Source organism: Penicillium mononematosum (assembly GCF_028829835.1).
Source record: "Penicillium mononematosum strain IBT 11891 chromosome Unknown utg000001l:1.0-4488741.0:1.0-4491989.0, whole genome shotgun sequence".
Taxonomy (NCBI): domain Eukaryota; kingdom Fungi; phylum Ascomycota; class Eurotiomycetes; order Eurotiales; family Aspergillaceae; genus Penicillium; species Penicillium mononematosum.
In genome coordinates, this window is record NW_026643271.1 from 4,190,995 (window position 1) to 4,201,738 (window position 10,744).

The 10,744-nt window shown below is 48.1% G+C and overlaps 7 protein-coding genes across 7 annotated transcripts; 3 read left to right on the forward strand and 4 right to left on the reverse strand.

The window, feature by feature from the left end:
- Nucleotides 1-1,100: 1,100 nt before the first annotated feature.
- Nucleotides 1,101-1,886, reverse strand: N7519_001600 (sterol desaturase family protein; the record flags this gene model as incomplete). Its single annotated transcript, XM_057288378.1, has 1 exon — nt 1,101-1,886. The coding sequence occupies one exon, from the start codon at nt 1,884-1,886 to the stop codon at nt 1,101-1,103; it is 786 nt and encodes a 261-aa protein (XP_057154461.1).
- A 1,300-nt stretch (nt 1,887-3,186) lies between these two features.
- On the forward strand, nt 3,187-5,614 carry N7519_001601 (Zn(II)2Cys6 transcription factor; the record flags this gene model as incomplete). The annotated part of the gene is made up of 3 exons (XM_057288379.1): nt 3,187-3,810; nt 3,876-5,510; nt 5,567-5,614. 3 exons carry the CDS (start codon nt 3,187-3,189, stop codon nt 5,612-5,614), a joined length of 2,307 nt encoding a protein of 768 aa, XP_057154462.1.
- Nucleotides 5,615-5,726: 112 nt separating this feature from the next.
- N7519_001602 (uncharacterized protein) lies at nt 5,727-6,002 on the reverse strand (the record flags this gene model as incomplete). Its single annotated transcript, XM_057288380.1, has 1 exon — nt 5,727-6,002. One exon carries the CDS (start codon nt 6,000-6,002, stop codon nt 5,727-5,729), a length of 276 nt encoding a protein of 91 aa, XP_057154463.1.
- A 34-nt stretch (nt 6,003-6,036) lies between these two features.
- On the reverse strand, nt 6,037-6,507 carry N7519_001603 (monooxygenase; the record flags this gene model as incomplete). The annotated part of the gene is made up of 1 exon (XM_057288381.1): nt 6,037-6,507. One exon carries the CDS (start codon nt 6,505-6,507, stop codon nt 6,037-6,039), a length of 471 nt encoding a protein of 156 aa, XP_057154464.1.
- Nucleotides 6,508-7,180: 673 nt separating this feature from the next.
- Nucleotides 7,181-8,698, reverse strand: N7519_001604 (Major facilitator superfamily domain general substrate transporter; the record flags this gene model as incomplete). The annotated part of the gene is made up of 3 exons (XM_057288382.1): nt 7,181-7,675; nt 7,911-8,021; nt 8,075-8,698. Coding segments are annotated over 3 exons (1,230 nt in total), but the record flags the coding sequence as incomplete, so codon positions are not given.
- A 292-nt stretch (nt 8,699-8,990) lies between these two features.
- On the forward strand, nt 8,991-9,476 carry N7519_001605 (uncharacterized protein; the record flags this gene model as incomplete). The annotated part of the gene is made up of 2 exons (XM_057288383.1): nt 8,991-9,151; nt 9,213-9,476. The coding sequence occupies 2 exons, from the start codon at nt 8,991-8,993 to the stop codon at nt 9,322-9,324; spliced, it is 273 nt and encodes a 90-aa protein (XP_057154466.1). The 3' UTR covers nt 9,325-9,476.
- Nucleotides 9,477-9,661: 185 nt separating this feature from the next.
- On the forward strand, nt 9,662-10,106 carry N7519_001606 (uncharacterized protein; the record flags this gene model as incomplete). Its single annotated transcript, XM_057288384.1, has 2 exons — nt 9,662-9,683; nt 9,928-10,106. 2 exons carry the CDS (start codon nt 9,662-9,664, stop codon nt 10,104-10,106), a joined length of 201 nt encoding a protein of 66 aa, XP_057154467.1.
- Between the last annotated feature and the right edge of the window lie 638 nt (nt 10,107-10,744).

Here is a 10,744-nt window from a genome sequence, read left to right on the forward strand (position 1 = left end):
CTGCTGCCTCCATCAAACCCTGAGTGGATAACCCTAGCTTGGCGATGACGCATCTCCATCTAGGCAAAGTCGATCGCACTTCAGGGGTCTTTGGGGGGTCCAACATTATTATTCTAAGGGTCTACAACATAAGGGGGTCAAGACTATAGGGGGTCCAATGTCAAACGTGCCCAAATTCTAGAATCCAATCAAAAACTCAATCCGATCGTTTACTTTTTGCTTTTTTATTCGCTAAAACACTTGTCTCGACGCCACAAACCCACCTGCCCAGAGACACACTTCCAAACGCTCTATACATAGACCTGAGACACTCGACTTACAGTGCCCAGACCCCCGTATATGCATCAAAATGATCTATTATTTCTCTTACTCCGGACAACGCATCTTATGTTTCAAATGTTCAAACATTGTGCGTAGCGTAACATAACTCGACTAGACCGACAAATGATAGATTTCTAGAGATCCATATTCTAAAGTTCAGATTGTCTCATTAATTGGGTATGCCATTGTCAACTAGTTATAAACTGCCATCCCCAGGCTCGACCGCCAGACCCGTGGTCCAGCCCAGCTACGTGGCTTGGAATAAGCTAGGATATCCTGAGCGTCTACAACATAGACGAAGCTGAACGTTGCCAGAGGGGGGGAAACTGCGACCGCAATTTATTTCCTCTTCCGAGCCGATTGTCTCAGGATATTTATAGTGGACTTTTTACTATTCATTTACCGCCTTCCCAAACAACTTCTGCCAAGAACAACAACCATGGAACCATGGATCTCATTGTCTTCGGAACCTTCCAAGGTTGGAACCTCCGGATATCTCACGTGGGAACAACCTTGGAAGGGCTGCAGTTTCCGAGTTCGTCGTGTCGTGCCGGCTACCTAGGTATACCTAGTATGTTGTAATGATGTGAAGGAAGAAACTGAAGGAAATGAAGTCACGAAACGAGGAAGGAAAGAGCGTTCCCACACCCCATACACGGGACAAATCCATGGTGCATCATTGGCCGCGCCGATATTGCCCAGGTAGTCCCCAGCGGAAACAAATATCCAGATTGATTTGCACAAAATGAGCTACCAAACATTTGAATCAATGACAATGTTCATACAGTGCGATGCTTTTTCAACTTATTCGTCCCATGCACCCAGTCCAACAACCCCAACGATCCATAATTCAAATTGAACTTCTCATGGTGAAGATCATGCGCTCTTGCCTTGTACCAAAAGAAATCATACCCACTGTGAACCGTCGCCGTGTTGACAAGCTCATAAGCCAAAAATATCCAAAAGGTCACGATATGACTCCCCAGCAACTGCGGCGGCAGAGAGATGGGCAATGTATTAGCGAAGATGTGCTCAATCGGATGGGCGAACTGAGCAGCCAGCGCAATGGGAGCAGTGAATCGGTGATGTTTCTTATGGATGGGGATGTAGAGGCTGGGTATATGCAGGATTCGGTGGCTGTAGTAGAATAACGCTTCGCGCATCAATAGGCTGAGAAAGACGTCGCGGAGGACCTCGACTGGACCTGGTAGGGATGCCTCGATGCGATATGTTGATTTCAAGCCAGCGTGGCTGGCTGCGGACAGCAATGTCAGATGAAGTATAGATGCTATGATCTGGTTCTGTATCACGACCATAAAGCAGCGTGCGATCTCGCGACGGGTTGGCTGTTTGGGTGCTGGTTGGATTTTGTGGCGCTCGGAGAAGGAGGGCGCTATCACTTCGAGGAGCATATAGCATATGGATGGCAGCCAGAAGGTAAGGACCTGGGCGAGAAGTGTGCCCACGAACTCGATTTTCTGGGGCGAGTACTCGCTCACAATGTGAGCCCAGGAGGCTGTGGTTTGGAGTAGGACCTGACCCAGAGAGCCTTTAATGGCATCCATGGTGGATTTGTGGATTTTGCACGCAAAGGCTTTTTGCAAGAACTGGCAGGATCTGGCGTCAATGTTAAATCTGCATTCTTCACGCCCTCCACGTTCTCCACGTATCTGCCTCGGTTAGTTCCCCAGACCCTTTCCCCCGCAGCGGGCATCGCCGCCAAGGATCGTTCTGCTGTATGCCATGTGAAAAGGCTTAAATATCGGGTATCTGTAATATCTATTACTCACGTTTGCCTATTCGACTGGCTGGAAGGCACGTGGGAAAATTTGACACCGAAACAAAACAGAAAAAGTGAACTGTGAGATGCCAAGAGCTGAAGGAAATATAAAACCGTGATCGGGCCTTGAGTCAGCGGGTACAGAAATGCGTGAATAAACTCGACAGAACAAGAAACCAACCCTCCAAGGTTGGCGTGAAAGTCAATGCCGAGTCTTCATAAATATCAAAGCATCGTCAGTTCCTCAGAGGACGAACCCCCGATATCCGACTCACACATAAGGTGTTCAGCGACCCAGAACACAGGTCCAGTTCTCTTCCCAATTCGAAGGCGATGACCTCAAGTCTTCACTAAAGCCACAATTTGAAGTTCCACGGGCTTCCCGGGCTCACTATCAACCTCAAGTATTAAGGGGTAGGTTCGGCTCCCCGGTAGACGTTCAGTGTAGAGCATGCAGCAGAGACGGTGTAGGCCGATCCCTAACACTGATTGGACCGCTTACATCGCCCGAGTCTAAGCGTGTTTCTCGTTGGCGAAAAACCAGACGAATCACTGCCTAGCTTGGCTACTTCATAGGGTATACAGTATACTATTCCCGCCTCGGCAACGGGCAGAGTGATGCAAGTCTCGAGGTTGCAGCGGGATTTATATGCGGGTTCAAGCTACGTATATCTAACTAATCCGGACAGGAGCGATGCAAAGATGACCAACTATGTCGGCCTTGCGATATGCTTTGCACTTCGTGGTATATATTGAACATGTCAATAGGGGCATTTCAACGCCAAATATTCGAAGCCCTTGGATGTTCAACCATGCGATCATAGTATGACGTTTGCAACGTGATATGCTTAGCAAGCCTATTTTTCTACGGCATACAGTAGAGCAATGCACGTTTCACACACCCTATGTGGATTGGGCTTTATGTCCGAGCCCCGAGCCCGGACTCGGGCCCGAGTCCGAGAGCAAGATGGAACAGCACCTCACTTCAGCAGCTTGCCGACCCCGAGATTTCCCTCCGACCTTTCCAACATCATTGATGTCCGTTGACCGCGCATTCAATACCTGCAATTTGGACTGTCGTCAAGATGGCTGAGGACCAGAGCTTTGGCAGTACCCGGTCGGCATCTTCACCCGCACGCCGGAGCCGCCGACCTGTGCAATCCTGCGACCCGTGCCGCCGCCGAAAAGTACGTTGCGATCTCAAATCGCCATGTTCAGCCTGTCAAGTCTCCAGAACCTCGGTGACGTGCACATATCAAGGAGATCAGCAACAACCCAGTCTCGCCCTGGAAGACCGTGGAAGCGAGGGCAATACTGTCCCACAACAAGTTCCTCGCTCGCTCAGCATTGCCCCAAACAACAACATCGATCACCCTGCAAAGAGGCAACGAACAACGAATGAATCGGAGCGAATTCGGAGCATAGAGCGACGTGTACAGCAGCTTGAGCACTCGGTTGTACCAGAAGTCGATCCCCAGCAGCACAGCCTCAGCAGCAGCAGCAACAATCATCTCGCGCTGCTGGCATTGTCTGATCGCCTCCAACATGTCGAGCAGCGGCTTGCTGAGCTCTCCCAAGCTCGTCCTGCGCCTTCAGTTGTCACGGGAGATAAGTCTCTAACAATTCCGTCTGTCATCCCTCGACTTCGTCACAACCAGAAGAAGGTAAAACTGTTTCCTTCAAGCCACTGGCTGCACACTGCTGAGAAGGTATCGTTGAAGCTCCTTTCTAATGAACACCTTGACTGATTGAACATTGGCTGACGTGTCAATAGTTCAGAGTCAGCCATTTTGGGGACAGTGACGTTGAATTGACCTTCGTGGATACTAAGGCCGAGCTGGCCGATTCGGTGAATGAGATACGCAACTTGCGACTCACGATGAAAAATGAGCAGGCACCGCAGATGGATGACCCTGTTCCTCAACTTCTGAGTACAATGCCGGCACGTTCCATCTGTGACCGACTAGTGAATCACTACCTGCGGACTTTCGAGTTGATCTATCGTTGTTTTCACATTCCCACATTCTGGGCAGAATACGAACAATACTTCAGCCAGCCGCAGCCTGTAGTTACAAACTTTGCAATCAAGTTGGGTTTGGTGTTGGCCATTGGAAGCGTCTTCAGCAACGACGACGACAAAGTTCTACAGCGCTCGCGGCATACTTGGATACAAGCTGCTCAATACTGGATGGTTGGACCGTCAGAGAAAACTACCAACAATCTTGATGGAATTCAAATTTTCTGTCTTCTATTGGTTTCGCGGCAGATAACATTAGTCGGCCGTTCACCGTGGCTGTCGGAAAGTGGTCTACTTCGGGCGGCTATGGCTATGGGCCTGCACCGAGATCCACAACTGTTTTCTCTGTCTCCTTTTCAAGCCGGGATACGAAGGAGCCTTTGGACAACAGTCCTAGAGCTCGTAATCCATGGTTCCATGGACTGTTCCATCCCTTTGCTTCTTTCTTCAAAAGACTTTGACGATCATATGCCTCTTAATGTCAGCGATGCTGATTTAGATCCAGCCAGCAAACAGTCTCCATCTCCACAACCGTTGACAAGCTATACGGAATCGTCGATACAAATTCTCATGCGTCAGTCCCTGCCGATACGACTTGAAGTTGTCAGGGCGGTCCAAAACGAGCGATTAGAGCACTCATACGAAATGGCCATTGAGCTAGCTACGAAACTTCAGACAGTTTGCCGTACTCTTGCAAGCTATTGTCGGTCGCATTGGTCGCAATTCCTAAGCATGCATCACGCTTTCCTTGATATGCAGATTCGTCGGTATATTCTGGTTCTGCATCGGCCTTTCATGCTACAAGCGCAAAAGGATCCCCGCTTCTATTTTTCCCGGAGGGTTTGTCAGGAGTCTGCAATGATTATCGCCACTTATGCCGAGCGACTTCGGCTACCTGCAGACTCTCTTGATGATCTGTCCAAGTTGATGGTGATGAGCACAGGGTCATTTCGCGGACCTTTGAGCCTGGACGTAATTTCAGTCTTGGGCTTGGAGGTTGTGTCTCAGCTGGAGGAAACGGGTTCCGGTCCGTCATCTGCTTCGATTGGTCTCAACCAGACATTGGTCCTTGATCCTCTCGCTGAACTGGCGCGCGGCCAGCGAGCGCCCATCATTCGACTTTTGGAACACATCAGCGAACAATTACTACAGATCGTAAAGTTGGGCCATCCTACGTTGAAACGCTACATCTTTCTTGCTGGCATTCTTTCCCAGATATACGCCATGGAACGCGGCCAACCCGTTTTGTCTGCTGTGCTGAACACTGCAAAAGCCAGCCTGAAGGAGTGTTACGATGTACTACAGTCCTATAGGGCCGCCAACACTCCCAGAGAAGTGTCGCAAGACGTGATCGATAATGGGCTTCTTGACGGCCTGGATTTTGGCGCAATAGTGAGTACAAATCACCAAATATGCGCCTCTTACTTAGCACTACTGACTGAAGTCAGGACTCCAACTACCTGGACTTTTCGGCCTTTTTGGTTCCAACTATTTGATAGAGCAAGTTCACACGACGATTTACGTTGCGAAATGAAGATCGTGATTAATTGAGGTTAATTCTTTCCGTTCTGTTCTATGTTCGATCGTCTCTGTCTCGGAAGGGTCTGCTTACAAAGGTGAAGTATGGCCTGTTGCTTGAAGCAACACTTGTGATGCATTGTGCACCTTGTCCAGACTATCTGAGCGCCACGCTGAAAATCCATCAGGCCGCACGAGGACAAGATAAGCATCCCAAATTCGGAACGCATGAGTCCCATTCATCAAACAAAGGCTCTTTAAAGGAATACTGTGCTGGCGTGCTGCTTCTTCAAAACTGGCCAGTGCGATGGGCACCTGAAATTGGTCTCCGGCTGCTATTGCTTCTTTCTGCAGAAACGCGACCATGGTGAAGCCTTTCCCGAATCCATCGGAAATGGCGCTACCGTCCGACAAAGCCACGTGCGGTACCCGCGCTCTGGTTATGGTCATCGTTTTGCTGAATGTACTGATCGATTTCCTCACGCAGGGCTATGCCGCGCTCATCCATGGATTCGATCATGACCGGATCCAATTTAACAGCTGTTGAAAGCCCCATGAGTTTCATCATGTGGATTTTGCTCCAGTGTTGCATCAGCGCTGCCACAGGACGACGTTCCTGTTCGTATGTCTTCATCAAGTGAGTGCCACCCCAGCCTTGAACAGTAGCTGCGAGCGTCCAGCCAAGATCCCAAGCATCAGCAAGGCTCATATTCATTCCGTAGCCGCCCGAAGGAATTGTCTGATGACAAGCATCTCCGGCAAGGAAGACGCGCTGATGATTTCCGCTCCACGTTTCGGCGAGAGCTACTGTCGGCGTGAAGATGGAGGTTGCAGTGACTTCATCAATAGAAATCGGGTAGGGTGAGCCCATACCGCCAAGGACCCGTGCGACTGTCTTCTCGGCGGTCACATCGTCTGCATTGTAGTTGTCGACTCGGAGGTCTCTTTCGATGAAGTGAGTACAGCTCCGTGGGGTACTTATGGTCAAATATCATCCCCGATACTCTACTCTCGAATCTCGGACTTAAATTCGGGACCTTAACGCAACCATAGCTGAATGTAATGTCGGTCGGGTTGCTCGGATAAGGTCATATTAATACGGGTTTGGCACTAGCTAGAGAATACACACTGACACACATCTCTCACTCTTGACCTTTGTCGAGGGATCCACTACTCTCCGAGGGCGACCTTCGGTCGTGGTGGGTTTTGCTGAGTATATCCGATTCGTGCGTCGTCAGAGCGTACAGCCAACGAGCGTTCCCCTCTTCACACTGTAGTATTCATGATAGTTACGCTGATAATAAGTTAGTTACGTGTTGATTGATCCAAATGTATGACTAAAATCTCGATATTTACACAGAAGGGATTCTGCCATCCCGCCATAAGATCGTGTTCATATCACGCGTGTGCCGATTTATGTTTCTCTGCGTCCACGCCAGTCTCCTCTTCTTCACCAGATGTTATAATTGCAGCAGGCTGCCGCGCTTAGTGCCCTTATCTAGGCATCAAGCTTTTGTGAGGGGATTCCAACCAGAAACTCTACCCCTCAGCCACACCAAAAAGATTGTCGCGACCATGAAGTTCACGCTACTGAACAAGGCCGCAAAGCGGAAAGAGCCTCCCCTTGTCTCTGCAATTGCACCAGCAATCGGAGGGCTCGTAAGGGTACCAATACCTGCGGTAGCAAGAGCTAACCCGATTCGAAACCCGATCTCCTGAGGTGGGTAGAGAGTCATCACAAGGGGCGGTGTCAAGCCAATGGTGGTGCCAGATCCGATACCAAACAAAGCGGCGAAGACAATGTTGGCCGCGTTACTGCGACCAGGCAACCATAAGCCCAGAGTGATGACACCAGTGAAAAGGAGCATGATGATAAGCACATTGAAACGGCCGTACTTGTCGGCAAGTCCATTGGGAATCGTACGTCCAAAAAAGCTCGCTCCGTTCATGATGGGAATCAGATTGTAGGCCATAGTCATTGACATTCCGTTATGCATAGCAGACAGGACAAGGTAGTCGAAAGGGACAAACAATCCCCCCTAAACTCCGGTTAGCTGTGTTGCGATGAAACATAATGATAGGCGGCTCACAGTAAAGGAAAAAGCAGAACGTCAACAAGATCAAGAAGTTGAATTCCGTGAAAGGCCAAAGGTAGTTCGCAAGGTTGAATTCCTTGCGAGTGTGAGGCAAGTTGGAGGAGATGGTGAGCATGGCAATAGCCCAGAGCCCAAGGATCAAGAAAGCGCAGATTCGCATCGTCCATGCAAAGCCGACCTCCGAAAGGAGGTTGTTGACCATGAGGGGAAAGATTACACCACCCAGACTCGAGCCTGCAACGGTCAATCCTCCTGCCAAAGCGCGGCGCTTTCGGAAGTAAGTCATAGGCTGTGAAGCTTGTCAGAAAATGCGCGATAAGTTCCAAGAGTGATCACACAAACCGAAGTCATTGCCGGAGTGAAAATGAGCGATGTGCCGATTCCTGAGCAAATCGACTGTGCCAAGTAGAATTGGTAGTATTTGCTTGACAAGCTGGTCATCATGAGGCCAAACACGTGCATCAATCCACCGATACAGATCGGCAATCGTGGTCCATAGTTGTCAAATAGATATCCAGATAACGGTGACATGAACAGCATGAAGAAAACTAGATTGAAATGAGCTTGTTGTTTCACGGCCGGTTGGGGAAGAAGGCTCTCACATTCGGACGAAGTGATCCAGGACACCTCCGAACTGCTATAGGTCTTCAACTGGTTGGTCTCATATTCAGCTTGGAACAGAGCAATGCAATTGACCCATCCAAATGAGATGAAAAGACCCAAGGAGCCTCCGAGTAGCGATAGGAAGGCTTTTGTGCCTCCTTCAGGTGCTGCTGGTGGGCCAGATGCTTGAGGCTTGGGTTCCGTTGGACTCGATTGTCTTGAAGAGGTTGGACTGCCCTTTTCGAGCTCAGCAGTGCGGTCGTCGTGCATAGTTGCTATGGGGTGCTTGATAGGGCGCGCAAAAGATAGTTGTGCTTGTGACGTCGACAGGAATAACGAGTCCGATTCTAAAGAATATGGCCAGTGCTATATACCTCTGGCATGAGGCCAAATCCTGCGTATGAAAGGAGGTCGGACATACATGCTGTCGCTAGCAATGCCCGACGTCGAGTAAAAGATCGGACGTCCGATGCTGTTCGTTGGTGATGTACGCAAAGGCGCTGCTGCACACCCGAGGCCGAGTCCGCGGCCGAGCTATTCAAAAGGAAAGCCGACCCCGATCGGCCTCGGAGTTCCGGACTCGTCTTGGATGTTTGTACCTATAAACATTCGTCGTCCACCTGCGAGGTTTTAAGGAATCATTCAACAACAAATTATGGACTATCCTACTCGCCGATCCAGTCGATTTCAAGCCAGACAAGTCTTTGCTCGAGCCAACTTTCCGTTGCGAGCATACGGACCCAGAAGAGGGATGGCGCTTCTCAAGATCGGTCTGTTCGGCACTGTTGGCTACTTCGTCGCGAAGAAGCTTCTTCAGTAAGTCGGTGCTCCCAAGAAACTATGGTCAAGTCGAGAATTATCAACTGACGTCTATCAGAGACTCGAATGAGCCACGTCAAAATCCTCAACAATGTGCATTGTGCGGACATGAGCGGCAGCAAGAATCCAGGCAGCAACCGACGAACGTTCCACGGACGCCATACCATTAGCATTTTGCAGTCATCAGCCATGATGCCAGTCAGCCTCAACAATCAGCTCTTTCCTAGTTTCAGTAGTCAACAGGCATACTTCGACGGCTCGGGGGTGGTGACGGAAGCAATGGATACAAGACGTTGGGGTGGGCTTCGACTTACTCAAGCTTTGTAAGGCAAATTGGAACTGTTAGGTATCGTTCAAAACCTGTTATTCTAGCCCTTGCTTTTCATAGAAGATAGAGGAAGAAGAGATCACTCTAATAACTATTTTTATCCTACCTCCTAACGAAGATATTCAACTTTGAAGATTATCGTCCTCCGAAATTCACAAAAGGTATTGGCGTATATCCATATGGTCGAAAACTCCCAGACAGGTTAGTGTTGTAGTCGAAGATTCTCAGATTAGACTCTATATAGGGAATACAGGGTAAATAGTGATTTCCATTTCTCTGGATTCTTTGGCCTATTCTGAGTATAATGGTACTCTCTACTCTTTTATGTCGGGGTAAGGAATCGATGTACTAGCTAGTACTGAAGATGTCCAATAGAATCTGATGGTTGATTGATTATTGATGGGGGTGGTTGAACACCCCCGAGGGTTCGTCTTTAATTTAATAGATTACTACTACTACTACTACTACTACTACTACTACTACTACTACTACTACTACTACTACTACTACTACTACTACTACTACTACTACTACTACTACTACTACTACTACTACTACTACTACTACTACTACTACTACTACTACTACTACTACTACTACTACTACTACTACTACTACTACTAATATACTAATATATAGTCTTATAAAGCTTTTTCTATTATAAACTTATAAAATATTTGTTAACTCGCTCGGCTTAGTTAATATTAAAAACTTAATTAATAAATAGGCTATATAAAGAAACTTCTTAGTCTGAGCGCCTATCGAGTAACTCTTAAAGGGATATATTAGCCGGAAATATACCTTTCTATTCTATCTTTTATATATTTACACTTTATAGATAGTAGCTACCTTAAATATCACTTACTAGCCTTAGGAAGTCACTTATTAAGCTTAGCGCTACTTTATAAGCCCCTAATATATTAAATAGTCGAATACCTAGCTACTCTCTCTAATACACACTTATTTCATGTTACGGAACTACCCGTCACCAATCGATGGTACCCCCACGGGTGCATAGATAGGCCACCGAGAGCCAACCAATCTATCTATCAGCAGATCACGTGCAGTACCTAATACCCTAGTATCCCTAGATATTTAGGAAAGAGAAACCCATTCACGCTCAGTGAGTAAAAGTATAATGAAGCCTAATCAGACTTACTACTAGAAGGTTTCCGGTACGTATATACTTTAAGGTATCGGATATTACCTATACTAGGAACCACTATATATAGAACTAGGGACATATGACCGTAACTCCCACA